Below are 16,307 nucleotides of genomic sequence, written 5' to 3' on the forward strand. Positions count from 1 at the left end.
CAGCCCGTGTTGTGCTGCATGTAGACACCTTTCGGCACACACGCACACAGGCAGTCATGCGTGTTTATTTAAATCTGCACGCTTTCCACTTCCTCTGCGTGATTGCGTGTGTGTGCTTCCTGCGTCTCTAAGGAGGTTGTGTGGGGACTCCTGATTTATTTCACCTTTAATGGGAAGTGAAATGAATGTGAGCAGCAGCTGGTCTGGTCCTCCGAGATACCGCGGTACGCTAACCCAGAAAACAGCCAGCCTTGCTGCGAAATGGTCCTCACTCAGACGAGCACCAGGACACACACCACTCCACGCTTCGTTGCCTGGGCGCTTGGTTTTATTTTAAGATGTGTCTAGACATTTAGTCGACCCCCCCTACGTAGCACGACAGAAGGTAGGGTCTCTTAACAGGTGTATCTCCAACCTCTGGCTAACCCAACTAGTGGTTTTTCTCTCTATTAAAACTTGTTGGAAGGCAAATGGAGACGGATTAATAGCAAATAAACCTGGAATCCTCCCTGCAAAAGAGGATAAGAGGGGATTATAAGCAGATTTGGAGACGAATCTCTGTAATCATCTGTGCTGTTCTCCTCCAGTTGTCACTGGGTTTTATGGGAAAACGGAGGAAGGAGAGAGAAGGGCCCGTTTTAGCACAGAGTCCAGTTTTGAAAGTTCAATTTCGTCTCAGCCGGTCCGGTTAAAGACCCGCTGATGATCATTTTTCTCAAGATGAAGAACATATATAAAGACAATTAAGCTTACAGTAGCATTTCTGAGTATTTCTTTATTCAAATGATTCAAACCTCTAAGCCACAGAAGCTCCCTGCTCTGCTCCATTCTGATTCATCCATTCATAGACAAATAGATCCATGGATGTCTTTATTCTCCTCATCTGAGCTGGTATCTGATTCAAAACCGTACAGCTGTATAGCACTAATATTTCTCACTATTTTTTTTTTTTTATGCATGGCTAATATCAGGCTGGGGTTGTGAGATGGATGACGGGAAGTGGGGATAGGCTTTCTCTACACTAGCATTCCTGCTCAAGACTCATAGGCAAATTCTCCTACCGCTCTTCAGAAACTATGTCATAGAAAACGACTATTTTTTTTTAAATTATGGCTATAAATGGCGTAATTATAATAAAAAAACAACTGGGCATGCTTTTAAAATAGTTTGAAAGATGATCAGAACAAGACTTAAACAATGTTTCTCTGAAAGATAGTTTTTGGTCAGAAACTTGGGCTCTTATTCAGGAGTTCCTTCTAGTGTCTGTATGGGTTTTTCTTCAACAGTACAGGATTGCTATAATTGATGAAATATCATTAGTTTTTATGTCTAACTGCTGAATTAGCTCCCTTAGCTCTACGTCCAACTCTGCAGTCTTCTGATGATAATGCCAATGTTGTTTGAATGGCTGTATGACTATCAAAGGCTCAGACACACAGAGGTTACATGGAGACGTGCTGTCCGTAAGTCCCACAGGATGCTCTAAAGGAGCGTAGTGGACACTCTTCATTCACCAGCCTTACAGTTTATCCTAACATGTCCATGTGGAATTTTTTTTAAACTCTTGTGGAATTTTTATTTTTTATTTTGGCATGAATCTCTTTTTCCTTGACATACATTTCCTGAGGCCTGAACCCTTTTTATATAATTTAGTGTGACTCAGCCGCTGCAGCTATGGACTCTACATTTATCTTTAGCACATCAGCATCGTGCTGTTTCTGGGTTGCCTCAAAAACAAGTTGCTGCATGTCCATTGTGACCAGACTTGTTGACTAGTATGGGTCCTACCTATAGGTGCATCCTTAAAACCGCTTGCAAAGGGTCCGGCTGTTAGGAAAATATTTATGGTTCTTGAGAGATTTTGAATGCACCATTGTACATAATCACTTAAGTACATTACCATAGTTGAACATCTTTGAAAAAGTTGTAATTTTTTTGCTTTCAGATTAAAGGTCAATTAAAGCGATAACTTAATAACTTGGTCCAGTTCACCAACTCGCCACTGGGGGGCTTGTAAACAAACAAGTTGTGAAAGGGAGTTTGACTGAATATGAGAACTGGACTGAGTGACCCCTCCCCCCTGCGTTCCAAACAGGGAGTATCCGTTGGTCACAAAAATCCCATAGACAGAATAAACAGCTATTACTCAGTTATTATGTTTATTTTTAGAATAAATCTCGCTCTGATGCCTTTTTAACCTGTTCTTGATAATCCTATTTTCTTTTTTATTACTATTTTTTTCTGTAGTAAAAGTTATATACGTTATAAACTAACCAATCAAATGCCTCAATAAAAGTGTGTGGTGCCAGCTGGCCCCCCGTCAAACGTTTGAAACGTTGGATTGACAGATTCTGCCAAGACTGATTTCAGGTGGAGAGTTGTTGCCGCCAAAACCTTGACTCTGACCAGTTTGGACCAATCCTTTCGTACCGATGTTGAATACGAATGCAACATGGCAGCATCCGTATTGTGAAAAAAATGTATTTGCTTAGAGCCAGAAGTGTCCATTTTCTATGGGTGTTGTCACACTCACTTAGTCCAGTTCTCATATACAGTTAACGAATAAACATTTTGTTTTAACTTTTATCAATGAATCAATCAAATTTTATTTATAAAGCACTTTTTCATATAAAAGTATAACACAATGTGCTATTAGTGACACGATTGGTTCATTTTATCATTTGACCTATTGTACATCTAGGTGTGGTCTTTTGGTTTAAAGGTAACCATGGAATCCTTGGCTCTGAAAAACTGCCCCACTGGGCTTCTTCAACTAGCTAGGCTAGTTTACCCCACTTGTTAGCCTGTTTTTCAGGAAGGGGATCCTGATGCCAGTTCTTAACAAACAGTTGTTTGACATCACTTTTTGGCTGTAATTTTTTTAATTACAGATCTTCTTTTTAACAAACAGTTTGATGTGAGACTTGTCCATGTTAGGTGTTAAATGTACTTGAACACCTGTGGACCTGCTTTGATTTTTGTGTGTATTTTTTTTAAGAAGGTGGGGCAGACGAAGTCTAATTATTTAATTGGTGTTACAGTTTTTTAATTCCTGAATTCATGAATTGTGTTCTCACACTGATGTCCTTACCAGAATCACCTGATACATCAAGCCCAGAATGCAAGAATTCATTATTCTTGATGGACACTGTGTTTTTTTTTTCTAGAGTTTTTTTTTTTGTCTTGAAATGTTCTGTTCTGTCTACCTTTCAATGTGTAATTGTGTGACTTTAATTTCCCTTGCAATTTGCAAAGGAAATTAGATTGTGAGGTTGTTGATAATTACATGGTTGCGCTAGTGACTGATGCTTCTGGTACCCGGGATTGAAAAACATATAGTTTAAGTTGCACGGAGGCTTTGCCACCTATGGTGTGCGACCAGTTTTTTTCTTTTTAAGCTGAATCAAAACATAAAATAACTGCAGTCCAAGAACCAACTCCCTCATGCCATATTCTGAGACTACAAGGAAATGTGGAAATAATTTGCTAAAGGCATTCAAATACACACATTTGGTCAGAAATATGGTACACATTTGTTCATTTAACCTTCAATTTTCCTTTTTAATCATGTTATTCTGTCATGCTAGCATTCTTCTCATAGGAAATGACATCAATCACATGACATCAGTTTTGTTTTACTGTTTGTCTCGCCACATTCTGGTTAAATATTCATTTATTTAGTTAATTCAGTCGCATTTGAACACTTTAGCATTATTTCCTTGTGTGCGTTGCCGTCATTACCTTAAAACCAGATATTTAGGTCTATTTCTCTGATGACTTCTTAGTACTTAAACCATCTGTCACTGAAAGACTCTCTTTTACCAGATAAACCTGCCAATATGTTTGACGTTTCTCCTAATGCCAACAAATCCTATTACCAGACCTAAATCTGCTATGGATTTCTCCTGAAATTGAACTTGTTTAGCAGAAGCCTCATTTGGTTTGATTTCAGTTTGGACTGAATGTTCCAGTGACGTGAGGTGAGGTTCATGGCTGTTGAGGCACTGACTGCTCTGGGTCAGGTTTATAGTTGTAGGAGCTGAAAATCAAGCCTTTTGTACTATTCATTTTTCCATATTTGGTCTAGAAAAATGATTCTGTAGCTGTCAGACATGATCTGGATCTTTCACATTTATAGGAATTCTTATTCTGTATCAAAAGTAACTTTTTATTTTGACCCTCAGTGAGATTTTATAGTTGTTTTAAAACTTCAAACTGAATATATGATCAATTTTGTTAGATAAGTAAAAATAATCATAGTGTAGGGCGACAGTGGCTCAGGTGGTTGAGCGGGTCGTCCAATGATCGAAGGGTTGGCGGTTCGATCCCCGCTCCCACCAGCCAAAATGTTGTTGTGTCCTTGGGCAAGACACTTCACCCCCCTTGCCTCCAGTGTGGCTCCACTGGTGTGTGCATGTGCATGAATGATCCCGGTGATGGTCAGAGGGGCCGTAGGCGCGAACTGGCAGCCACGCCTCTGTCAGTCTGCCCAAGGGCAGCTGTGGCTATAACCGTAGCTTACCATCACCAAGTATGAATGAGGAGTGAATGAATAATGGACACAATGTAAGCGCTTTGGGTGTCTTGAAAAGCGCAGATAAATCCAATCCATTATTATTTTATTTAAACAATGGAAATGTTTAATTTTCAATTTCTTTTTTACTTTCTAGAATCTAATAATTTTCCTAAAATCTAAAAGAATGTTGGCCCTACCTTTTATTTGAAATGTTTTAACACATTTGTCTGTATTCTGTTAACATTGTATGGGAGAGATGTTGTGGAACAGAAATGGTACGTTCCAGGCATCAACCTACCTTTTAACGTATTACCTGTCCTTCTGCTCAGGATTCTTCCATTGTTATGAAAAATTGTGCAACTTCAGCAAGTTAACCTAAGAAATGATGAAAAAAATGATTTGAATTAAGCTAAACATCCAAACACATCAGTTGAAATACATTGATTTTCTTTTACTCGATCGTAATGATTTTATTATAGGCACTTTCCTTCACTAACTACCTGTCACTGGCATGTTTTGTTGTTGTAATAACCACCCTTCCTCCACTCTTGTCCTCTGGACAAGAGTATTTATTAAAATACAGTTCTACACTATCCTAGTTGGTCAAGTGTCAAACCTGCAGAGGGACAAAAACCCAGAATATAAGTCTACACTTAAACTAAAGAGATGGTAAACTTGAAATCATTAAGCAGTCATTGAAGTCGTTGAACCTCATTTATCCCATTTGTGAACTAACTGGAGGACAAAGTGTTTTTGTTTTTTTAAAGGTTTATTTCAAAGTGAAAGCAAATAAATCTACAATTTTCAAAGGAATTTTAGCTTCTACTGCTTTGCATCCGTTCAGCATTCATCTACCATAGTTGACTATTTTGATTTGTCAACAGTTTAAAATATATGTTAATTATTTCCATTATTATTATTATAATGTAAACATTATTTTTTCTTTTTTCTTAATATTTTACTTTTGAAAGCCTTAATTTCAGCAGAGTACAATGAGGCATTACTTTGGGTCATTTCAAGTAAATACCATGAAAAAATGTGTGTTCTCTAAAGGCTTTTAGCTTTTAAACTTCATGATGTGTTTTTACATTTCTATGTAATTTCAAAGACATCTAACAGTGAACATTTTCTGACTGTTGAATCTCATGTTGGTATGAAACAAAACACTTAAAAAAAAAATCAATTTTATTGAATCTTATTGCTTCTAAACTGTTAAATGTTCATATGCAAAATGCCTTACGGATCTGTCATTTTTTTATGCCCCCAATCCCTGCACAAGGGGCCTGTTAGCCCTGTTTCTTGCGTGCAGTCTGACTGTTAAAATTGAGGAAAATAGACAGTCAAAGCGTAGTTTATGTGGGCATCCTATACGAGCACGCACACATCACCTGAACTCCTGTGCATGAATGCAGCATGCTGGCACGATCAGTATGGATCCATTATGTGCATAGTACTAGTGACTAGAGTGCAGTACAAGGGAACCATACACAGCGTCCCTCATACGTCATGAGTGAGTGTTCTTACGACACACTGACTTATACGACAATAGTAGGCTCCATTTTCATGACTTCCCTTGAGGCGGCCGTATAAGCCTTAAAAGAATTGCAGGACACGCCTACGCTCCCTTATAATGCCTGTCTACGACCCTCCACAGGCCCAGACAACCCCAAAAAACTCTCAGCCCCCTTATGGGTCAACTCCCCGTACGGGTGCTTGTGGCTTAGGCTTCAGGCTTTTACAAAACGGAAAATTCTGGTAATGTTTCTCCAAAGTTCAAAGAATGTTTGGAGCATAAGAACATGAAAACTGGTCCAATTCAACCAGTAGGCCATCAGCTCAATTCTCCATCAACTGAATGGTCAACAGGAAAAAACAGTGGAAAGGAAAGACGCAACTTCTTCAATGACTTTTCCATTTTTGCTCATGTTTTTTTTGTTCCAAAATGTAAACAAATGTTATTTTTTCAAATACAGAGTTCAGTAGAGTTTTGTGAGACACCTTTTGACCATAATACATCCTATTTTTTTTCTGTAGTTTCGTTTCTTTGCGAACACCAATGGTTTGTGGGTAACTTCCTTGACCCAGGTGTCACTCGGATTTCACTGCACACCGTGAGCACAACACATGCAGAAAACGCCATGAGCCGTATGCGGTTTGATTCTCTTGCTAATGGATCAATAAAAGACATTAGCGGCGGGCTCACCCAGCGAGCAGCGCTAATACAGGGTTAATCCGGGGTTAATGGCTAAGCAGCATCGTTCTCGGAGGCACCCATTACTTTCCAGGCACACCTCACCAGATCATGTTCTTCCCCTAATTGTGCTCCAGGTTCCAGGCAAAAAGGGGCAAAATTGAAAAGAACGGAATGGAAGATCAGCCTGATGAGTTTAGATGAAAATGACTTCTCCTGAAAGACAGAAATGTTTTTGTCTGAGTCGGGCCTGATCGGTTTGGATCAAACGTACAGTGATGGAAAAAGCACTGGAGATGCTACAACTGTGGTCAGAAAAGCTGGAAATGGAGCTGATGGAAAGCGGCATGAAGCAGAGGAAGCCAGTTGAGCGCTACACATCTCCCTGTCCTTGTAAAGTGCTGCGTGCTGTCGAAGCAGCAGCCAAGAATGTGTCAACCCAGCCGTCTCATGCTGCCTAATGGGCTCTTAAACGCTGATATAAAGCTCGCCCGCTCTTTTGCCCTCCCCTTTCCCTCTCTCGCTCCTTCTTTTTCTGCCTTTGCCACTTGCTCCCATTACCTCTCTCACTAACCCTGTCCCTCACTCTGTCACTCACTTGTCCTCTGCCTCTCTTTCACTCTCTTTTTGTGGCTTTGTCAACCTCTTGCTCTCTATTCCTTCGGTTTCTCGCGCTGCTGTCTCTCTTCCGTCGGCTCAGTCGCTCTGTCTTCACATTTGAAGCTCTGCTGTGGGATGTATCTTTGTTTACGACTTCCTCTTTTCCTGATTAACTCAATGTTTATGTGTACTTCTCTGTCTCGTCCCGCAGACTCCACAATGCCTTCTACCCGCAGGACCCTTCCTTCTCCCTCACCCTTCTGCACGTCCTGTCAGCACCCCTCCATGGCCTGGCCAATGCTTTTGTATTTGGCCTGGACAGAGACTGGTGGAACCTCCTGAGCCCAACCGGCATGCAGGTACAGAAACCACATATACACACGTTAGTAGCACATTCGGGACACACTGGATGCTTTTCATGTGCTTGAAAAAAATAAGTTTTTATGGGTCACTTCAGTTTTACTCGGTAGATCTGTGGGACATATTTGGTGTTTTCAGTTGTCTGACACTTTAACAAAGACTAACCCTCAAAGAACCCTTTAAAAAAGAAAAATTAGTGACTTATTTTACCAGTGAAGATATGACTTATGATATTGAATCCTCAGTATATTGTAGGCACAGCACTGTGTCTAATTTAACACCGGAATTAAAATCAAATGCAATTTTCTGACTTAAAATCCCACTCCGATCATCGTTTGAGCTATTGTAAAAAGTTATCCAGTTTTTGACCAAAATATTTTTTTTAAACTGTCATTTTCTAGGACAGATCAGAATGGAGTGGAGCATGGAGCTTGTGGCTTGCCATTGTAGTTTCCACGTCACATCTATAAGCTTTTTCCTGTCATGTTTTCGTCTATTCCTGATTCACGACGATTTGACTAACGAAATACTTAGAAATGCAATTTTAAGCTTAATTTTCTCTACGTATGTCCTCAAAAATGCTACAACAACATTTATCCTCAGAGTGGGTCTTTAAATGACGTTTAAGAAAGAAAAATGTTCCCACTGCACTTAAACGCAACACGTGTTGGACTCCAGTGACCTGATGCCCCCTGCATCCACAGATGTAGCTTATTTCATGAGCTAAAATTGACACTGACTTGTTTTATTTGGTCATTTAGTCAAAAAATCCTTAAGTATTAGCAAGCTATGCAGGGAACTATTGGCTCAACTGGAACAAATTCAAAAAAACCTGCTTAGTCCTGAAAGTTTTTCAGCTGATACGCTACAGCAGGCAGGCTAACTGAGGTAGGCATACTGTACCTCAAGAGAAAATGGCTGTATGTGTTAGGCATACTGATATGAATGCAGTCGAGCTTCTTTTGGCTCAAGGTGCAGTTTCTTTAGCAAGTGAAAGTTGGAATTCATTTCATAACCCCCTACTCTGACCTGCCTGGCTAAAAATCGTTTTATACACCACCCTCTTTGCATGCGTTGCTCAGAAAGAGTTAAGTTTTAGTTGCTTGAAATTGAAGGCTTGATTTTTAATACAGCCTTGGCAATGGGTTTAATGAATAAATCAGTGTAAGATATGTTGCCTGTTTGAGTTATTTGAGTCAAAAATAGCTAATAAAATCAACAAAAAATTAGAAAAAGGCAACATTTCGGAAGCGTTTTGTTGGTACCCACATCTGCAAATGCTGCTGGAACTTTGGTTGGTTTCCATTTTGAGGATAAAACTGACATTTTCAAATAATAAACCAACGTTTAGACTCGCTACTATTATGCTTGTAATAGACAAAGAGATTGGATGCCAGTGTCTTTCTGGCTTTAATATTAGTTTTGCTATAAACTGAAAACTATACAGTTAAGAGGAAAAAAGCTAAACCAAAGTTGTGATCCTTTAATGACAATTCTGCCATAAATATAACTGAAAACTTTCAAACACCTAAGCCAAATCACCTGAGAGGATTATTAACTTTCTAAAGCAAACTTTGACCATGAAGTGCTGTGGCCAGATCTTTTTCTGCTCTACATGCTCGGCTCTTATGTCACTGACTTTCTTCGGACAGTTGGTCTGCATTCAAGCTGTTGTGAACTCCAGATGCACAAAATATTGGTACAACCTAGGTGTCAGCAGCTCATTGCATGAAAAGCAGTAATCAGTTTGGCAGATATGGAAATTTTTGAATCGCTGTAACAGTTCTGCTTAAATTAAACGGCCATGCTGACCATGAACACATCAGCGCACAAACAACAGACTTTCATATGTTGTCAGTGAACACTTGTCAGTTTACCTGTCTGTTTACACCACAAAGACACATCAGTTCAATACTGTATACACCACTACTGATATTTATCACAGTATGAGACTGAGTGGGGGTTAGTATCACTGAAAAAATACCAAATTGATAAAACTTTGAGTTACAAATCCACAATTTGAACCAATTTTTTTAACACAATTTGTGTTAAAAATTTGTCTTTGTTAAATGTCCATTCCAAGATAAACTTTGTTTGGTTATGAAAAACAAAAAGTTTGAATCACAAGCCTTTTGTGGAATAAACAGTTTATTTGGAATTAAACTCTTCCAAATCCCAAAGTGGAATTTAGAATAGTTTTGTTTCTGTGTTGCATTTCTGTTAAATTAAAAATAAAGGTTTGAATATTGATATCGGCCAATGTGTGTTTGAAAATAAAAATAAAAGAATCTCATATTTTAAGGCACAACAGGGTTGGAAGTAAACTCAGCAGGTCAGGAATCACTTTTTGAATCAACACCAGAATTCAGATTTTAGCTCTGCTGCGAACCAAACCCCCCAGTATAAAATACTTTTATCCATATCTATTTAGATAGTTTTTCTTGTAGGACTCAACTTTAAACATAATTATACCACTTTAAAGTTTACGACACATAAAAAATTTAAACTTACTCGAAATTATTTAGAAGTACTGCTAATATACTGTACTCTGTGTCAATTCAGTCCATAAATGTGACTTTTCCTTTTCATCGTACACTCGTTTCAGTGGTTTAAGTTCATCAAAGCATGCGTTGGGTCAGAGACCAAACGAGTGAAAGGCTGAATTGGTGTTTATGTTTTTCATGCTTGGCTTTCTTTTGGTTATTTAAGGGTTGTTCCTGCACATGAACGAAGGCGAGTGTTGATTGTCAGGTGAAGTGAATGGTCCACGCTTAAACTGTGCCTTTTAACCTACTAGTTTCCATAAAGTGCTTCACAGTGCAATGATCACACGCTTTCTCTCAGGGCTTGTAGTCATACAGTTCTTTTACGGCGCTCTTTTCCCAAATGCACTCACGTTGAGGGGAGTTCAATGTCTTGTTCAAGGTTTGATTGGTTGCAGCAGATCAGTATTGAGCCACAAAAGCTTCCATCACAGGGTCACAGCTCCATCATCTCAAATATGAAGTTGTGTTGTATGTTTAAAGATCCAATTTAGGGACATTTGAACAAACTCAAACTAGTTTAAGCACTTTAACGCTATGTTAAATTGGCCTGTAATATCAGGCTGGTATAAACAAACAAAAATAAATAAATATTGTTCTATTTTCATTCCCAGAGGCTTTAACATTTCAGTGTTTACAACCAGCCAAACCCTTTAGACTGTATCTCCCCTGGCCTATTGTGACACTTTGAGTCTGATTGAAGCATTTATAACAACATTAAATAGCTAATACATAACTGCGCCTCAGACCGCACTTGAGAACCATATCGATTTCCAGTGGAGACAAGAAACCTGACCAATGAAAGAAATCAGACGGTCCATTCATATTAGCAGAGGAAGTGAATCATACAGCAGAAAATTAATTTTCAAAATCCCCATTCCCACTGCATGAAAAAGTAATTGTTGAGTCACTGATATTGATCAACAAGCTTGAGGAACTGGCTGCTATTTTCTATGGTTTTTGAGAGGGATGTTTGTAATTGACAACATGTGACAGATGTTGAAATGAACCGCCTTGTAATCAGAAAGACCTACTGCATAGATTCGTAAAATCGCATCCATGTACATTTTAAGTATGTCTGACCATTACACCCAAAGCAGCTGTTTACTTTCGGATAGAGGAGGTCCCTCGTTGGCTGCTTTAAATGCTTCCATTAGATTCAAGAGTGTTTTACTGGGTTAGAAGACATGGTCTCCATCCAGTTTCTACAAGAGGTGTTTGATAGGATCTGCACTGCAAAGGCCAGCTGTGTTTTTCCAAATTCAAACCATATCTTTAGATAATTTCTTTTGTCATCTTAGGCACAGTCCCACAGGAATAGAATGAGGGTTTTCTCAAACTGGTTTCATATAGGTGGAAGCACAAAATCTTCCTGGTCTACCAAATCATTTAGACTGACCTTCACTGGAGACCAAGTTCAAACCATAAAAAACGGCCCTTACTTTTATCCCTCCTAAATTGTACCTATTTGCTACAATGTAATCAGAAGAATGAGGTTTACCTTTGATTTAAACCCAAATTCTGCTAGTAAAAATCCATCAAACCATGTCTCTTTACTCCAGTGTCCAACGGGAGGGTCCACATTGCCCAAAACTTGGTTCTGGATAGATGTGAGACTTAATTTACTGGTCAGAATGGGGAGTATAATCTATGGTTACATCATTTAGGTGCTTAATGGAACTTTTCTGCAAAAAAAAAAATCCCAATTATTGGTGATATTTGAATACTTTCTTAGTATTTGTACATTTTTCTGCTTCCCCAGAAGACTTATATTTTGTCCGGAAAAATAGCTGATCAAGAATTGTGCAAACTGAATAATCCTATTAAATATGTCTGGAACATGAATTTCAAAATACTGAATCCATTTGCAATTTCAAAATCTATGATCATAATCATAAATAGTCATAAATTCAATTTATGACTTGATTTGATGTTTTTTAAGGGATTCATGTTGTGACATTTTTGTTAGAATATTTTAGGAATTCTATTGTAAAAAATATTTCTTGCATAAGAAATAGTAACGGTTGAAGAAAGCCAGCCCTTTATTTAACAGAATCATAATTCTTACAAGAAAAACCAACCCTAAATAAATTCTTCAATATACCCAATAATGAAATTGAAAATCTAGCCCTGCTGTTGAAGGTCTAATAGTCTATCACCCGTTTTTTAAATGAATAACGTTCAGAACAATTTTTTTTGTGTAGGCAATGCTGTCTTTAACAGTTATATAATGGAAAAACCTACTTTAAAAAAAGTTGTCTGTTTCAAAGTTCAGGTCAAAAATTACATCCATACAGTATCATATTGATGTTAAAATCAAAAAGGACATCAGTATCAGAAACATTTTGTTGGTGGCTATCACTGCAAATGTTGGTGGCAGCAGAGCACTTTATAGGAAATCACTACCGCAAGCTCGCATAGAATAAACAAAAAACAGCTCAGAGTCAAGGCCACCGCACACTGGCAGCCTTTAATGCGCTTCGAAACACTTGCCTCCTCTATAATTTGAACAGAATCACGCACACCAGCTGTGAATTGCAGCTTTTCATATTGCCAGGAGAAGCCACTGCCGTAGTTCTTTAATGTTGATTTGTGTCAAACCCATATCTGCTTTGTTTGGTTTTTGGAGGCTGTGTCTTTAAGCACTCGCCCTTCTATTCAGTCAGCCACAACATAGACCATAACAGACACAGGTGGACCACTCTTCCAACAGCTGGCCTTTGCAGCTGTAGTCAGTACAAGTGATGTTTACCTCTTTGGTAATCCGGTTTCTACTATTATTTTGTCTCGAAGGCCTCCACTACTGCACTGTACCTCAATTCTTTGTTAATTTGTGCTAAATAATTTATAAAAATCAACATTTTGACCCATTTTTATACTCCAGATCTGATTCTGAGCCCTTCCAAATGTATCTTTAGTAATTTTGTGTTGGCAGGTTTACCCTTAAACACCGGAGGTATCGTCTGCAACACCTAAATAAAACACGCTCTTTGAAATACTGTCACTCTACCATAGTTAACATAATCAACTGCTGATTTTGAAGCGGGGTTCATCCAGATGCAAATTTGCATTCTGTGCCATTGTTTGGACGCGGCTAATTCACTGCTACAGTGCACGACACCGGAGCTGACCCCTCTTGATGAGAGGCTGGCGGCAATTATTAGGGAATCCCTTTTAAGTGGAGTGGTGACGGAGGCGGAGGGGGACACGACGCGCCAGATGCACCGGGTGACACCCCCCCAAAAGCTCCAACAGGACGGCTCGAGGAAGTCGGAACCGGCTCATAAGCCACTCGTCCTCGTTTGCCAGCAAGTCTTCTTGCTGTCTAAAGATGCGTTCACTCCGAATTCTTGCCACATCTTCTAAGAGCGCAGGATCAGCCATTGTGCGTCATTACGCATTGTGATGGGGCATTTTATTTCCCTCCATTTAATTGCATCTGACAAGCTACAGATGTCGGTAATAATCGACGTGGAAATGGGAAATTGATCAGCGCAAATGTAATTTCTTGTTGCTTTCTGAATGGTTGAGACATACGCCATACATTGTATTATCAAAAATAAAACAAACTAAAGGCATATGCATGAATACCATAATTCCGTAGCTTATGAAGAAATGTTTTACTATGAAAACAACTTTCCCCAGTGGACAATTAATACGTCCATCCATCTGTCTGTCTAATTGCACCTGCTCCGCCAGACGGACACTTTGACGAGAATATTAGTTTTGTACATTATTTCGTTCTGTTAACTATGTTATTTATGAGGATGAATTGCACAACATGCCAATATTGCAGAACATATTTCACTTTTCTTTTTGCAAATATGTGTTCATTTGAATTTCTGTTGTAATTTTCGTTTGATTTTTTATTTTTTTGGTTTCACTGCTGATCGATCAAACGGGTGTTCGTGTAGGCTGTTAATTGTAAGACTTGCTTTGTGAAGTCTTCATGTTATTTATGAGATGCAGGATTTTCACGTGTTTCTTCTATCTGCCGACGGCGTCGCCGTTTCTCATTTCATCCGTTTTTGTGCGTACGCCTGGTTCAGAGCTTGCGTGAAGGACCGCACATTTTCCCGTCAAGTTTGCTTTTTATAAATATCAATTATTGCATAGAGAGTGGCGTACGCCTTCTTTTGTGCGTACGCAACGTTTATAAATGAGGCCCCAGATTTATTTTGAAGAGCTGTTGGGAAACACGTCGTCATGTCTGGATTTATGAGATCATTCAGAGGTTGAGCTTTACTGCATTTTAGCTGTTATTCGGCCGCTCTGTGACCCGGTTTGACGACTTGCTGTCCTGCAATAGTCCAAGGAGGGAAAAGATAAAAATTAGCTTAAAATTGGAGGACCTTTTTAGTATTGCCTCCATACAAATAAGAAAAATAGCATGAATTTCAGAAGGAGAACGATCAGATTCTACTCCATGTTGATTTGGACTCCATCCAAATCATCAACACACTACGGTCCAGAGCTAAGTACCTGACTGGGTGATGGGGCGCAAATTCTTTGCAAATATTCAGATATTTGAAGTCAGACTACTCCCTACGCTGCTGCTGCCAGACACTCAAATGGTCTTGCAGGACCTCTAAACGCATCCGCCCTTTGACCTAACATTGAAATGTAAAACCATTACCATATAACGGACCTGCCACGTGTATCGCATTTGGCGTGAACGTAGTTTGATGCTGAGAAAAAACCAGCTTTCATATCGGCTTTGTGCCGTTACATTATTAAAGTTTTGCATAACGAGGCAAAGCCGCTTTTCTCAGCAACAGAATCAACTGATGCCCCCTGCCTTCGCCCACAAGTGGCCAGGATAGGACAGCCCCGTGACCACGAAAGGGAAAAAAATGGTTAAGAAGATGAGGAATGAATGAAAGAATATACGTTGATTGCGTAAACTGTTGAAGACGGTAGTCGAAAGAATGTAAACACAGGCTCTAAAGCTCCAGTTTCAAAGAGTTAATTAGCAATTTCCACTCTCAATGGAAAGGACGTGAAATTCCTAAATTAGAATTAGTCTAATGTTTCCTGTAATATTATTGTATTCTTGTCTGATATAATTTAAAGTATTTTTAAAAAATCCATCCATCCATCCATATTCTTCCGCTTATCCAGGACCGGGTCGCGGGGTAGCAGTCTAATCAAAGATTCTTGGACTTCCCTCGCCCCGGCTACTTCCTCCAGCTCCTCTGGGGGGACACAGAGGCGTTCCCAGGCCAGCCGAGAGACATAGTCTCTCCAACGTGTCCTTGGTCTCCCCCGGGGGCTCCGCCCAGTGGGACATGCCCGGAACACCTCCCCAGTGAGGCGTCCAGGAGGCATCCGGACTAGATGCCCAAGTCACCTCAACTGGCTCCTCTCAATGTGGAGGAGAAGCGGTTCTACTCCGAGCTGTTCGCGGATGACCGAGCTTCTCACGCCATCTCTAAGGGGGCGCCCAGCCACCCTACGGAGGAAGCTCATTTCAGCCGCTTGTATTCGGGACCTCGTTCTTTTGGTCATGACCCAGAGCTCCTGACCATAGGTTAGTATTGGAACGAAGATCGACCGGTAAATTGAGAACTTTGCTTTTTGGCTCAGCTCTCTCTTCACCACAAGATTGAAAGATTTTTAGTGTCATTGTATTTCTACAATGAAATTCTGTTGGCACTCAATCAAAAAGAAACAGTAGAGATAAAATAATAAAAACCAATCTAAAAATAGAAAAATATTTTAAAAAATCAGAAAATACGTTAAAAAATTTTAAATAAAGATGTCACAATAAATAAACAGTTTATTTATTTACTTATTACACAACAGACCGATACAGCCACTGCATAACTACAGACGCTGGCCCAATCCGCCTGTCAATCTCACGCTCCGATCTTCCCTCACTCGTGAGAAAGACCCCAAGGTCTTTAACTCCTCCACCTGGGGTAAGGACACTCTACCCACCGAGAGATGGCAAACTACCTTTCTCCAGTCGAGAACCATGGCCTTAGATTTAGCGGTGCTGACCCTCATCCCAGCCGCTTCACACTCGGCTGCAAACCGCCCCAATGCACAGTGGAGTAAAATTCTAATAATAATGTAAAAGTTTTAGTATTTAAAA

The 16,307-nt window shown here is 39.5% G+C and overlaps 1 protein-coding gene across 4 annotated transcripts in view; it reads left to right on the plus strand.

The window, feature by feature from the left end:
* Positions 1-16,307, plus strand: part of LOC101163857 (cyclic AMP receptor-like protein A) — a 73,140-nt gene that overhangs the window by 46,020 nt on the left and 10,813 nt on the right. For all 4 annotated transcript variants that reach the window (XM_011489322.3, XM_011489323.3, XM_020712837.2 and 1 more), the window contains one exon: positions 7,519-7,666. In XM_011489322.3, the coding sequence (XP_011487624.2) occupies positions 7,519-7,666 (148 nt within the window). The remainder of the gene's footprint in view (positions 1-7,518; positions 7,667-16,307) is intronic.

Source organism: Oryzias latipes, chromosome 21 (genome assembly GCF_002234675.1).
Source record: "Oryzias latipes chromosome 21, ASM223467v1".
NCBI classification, from domain to species: domain Eukaryota; kingdom Metazoa; phylum Chordata; class Actinopteri; order Beloniformes; family Adrianichthyidae; genus Oryzias; species Oryzias latipes.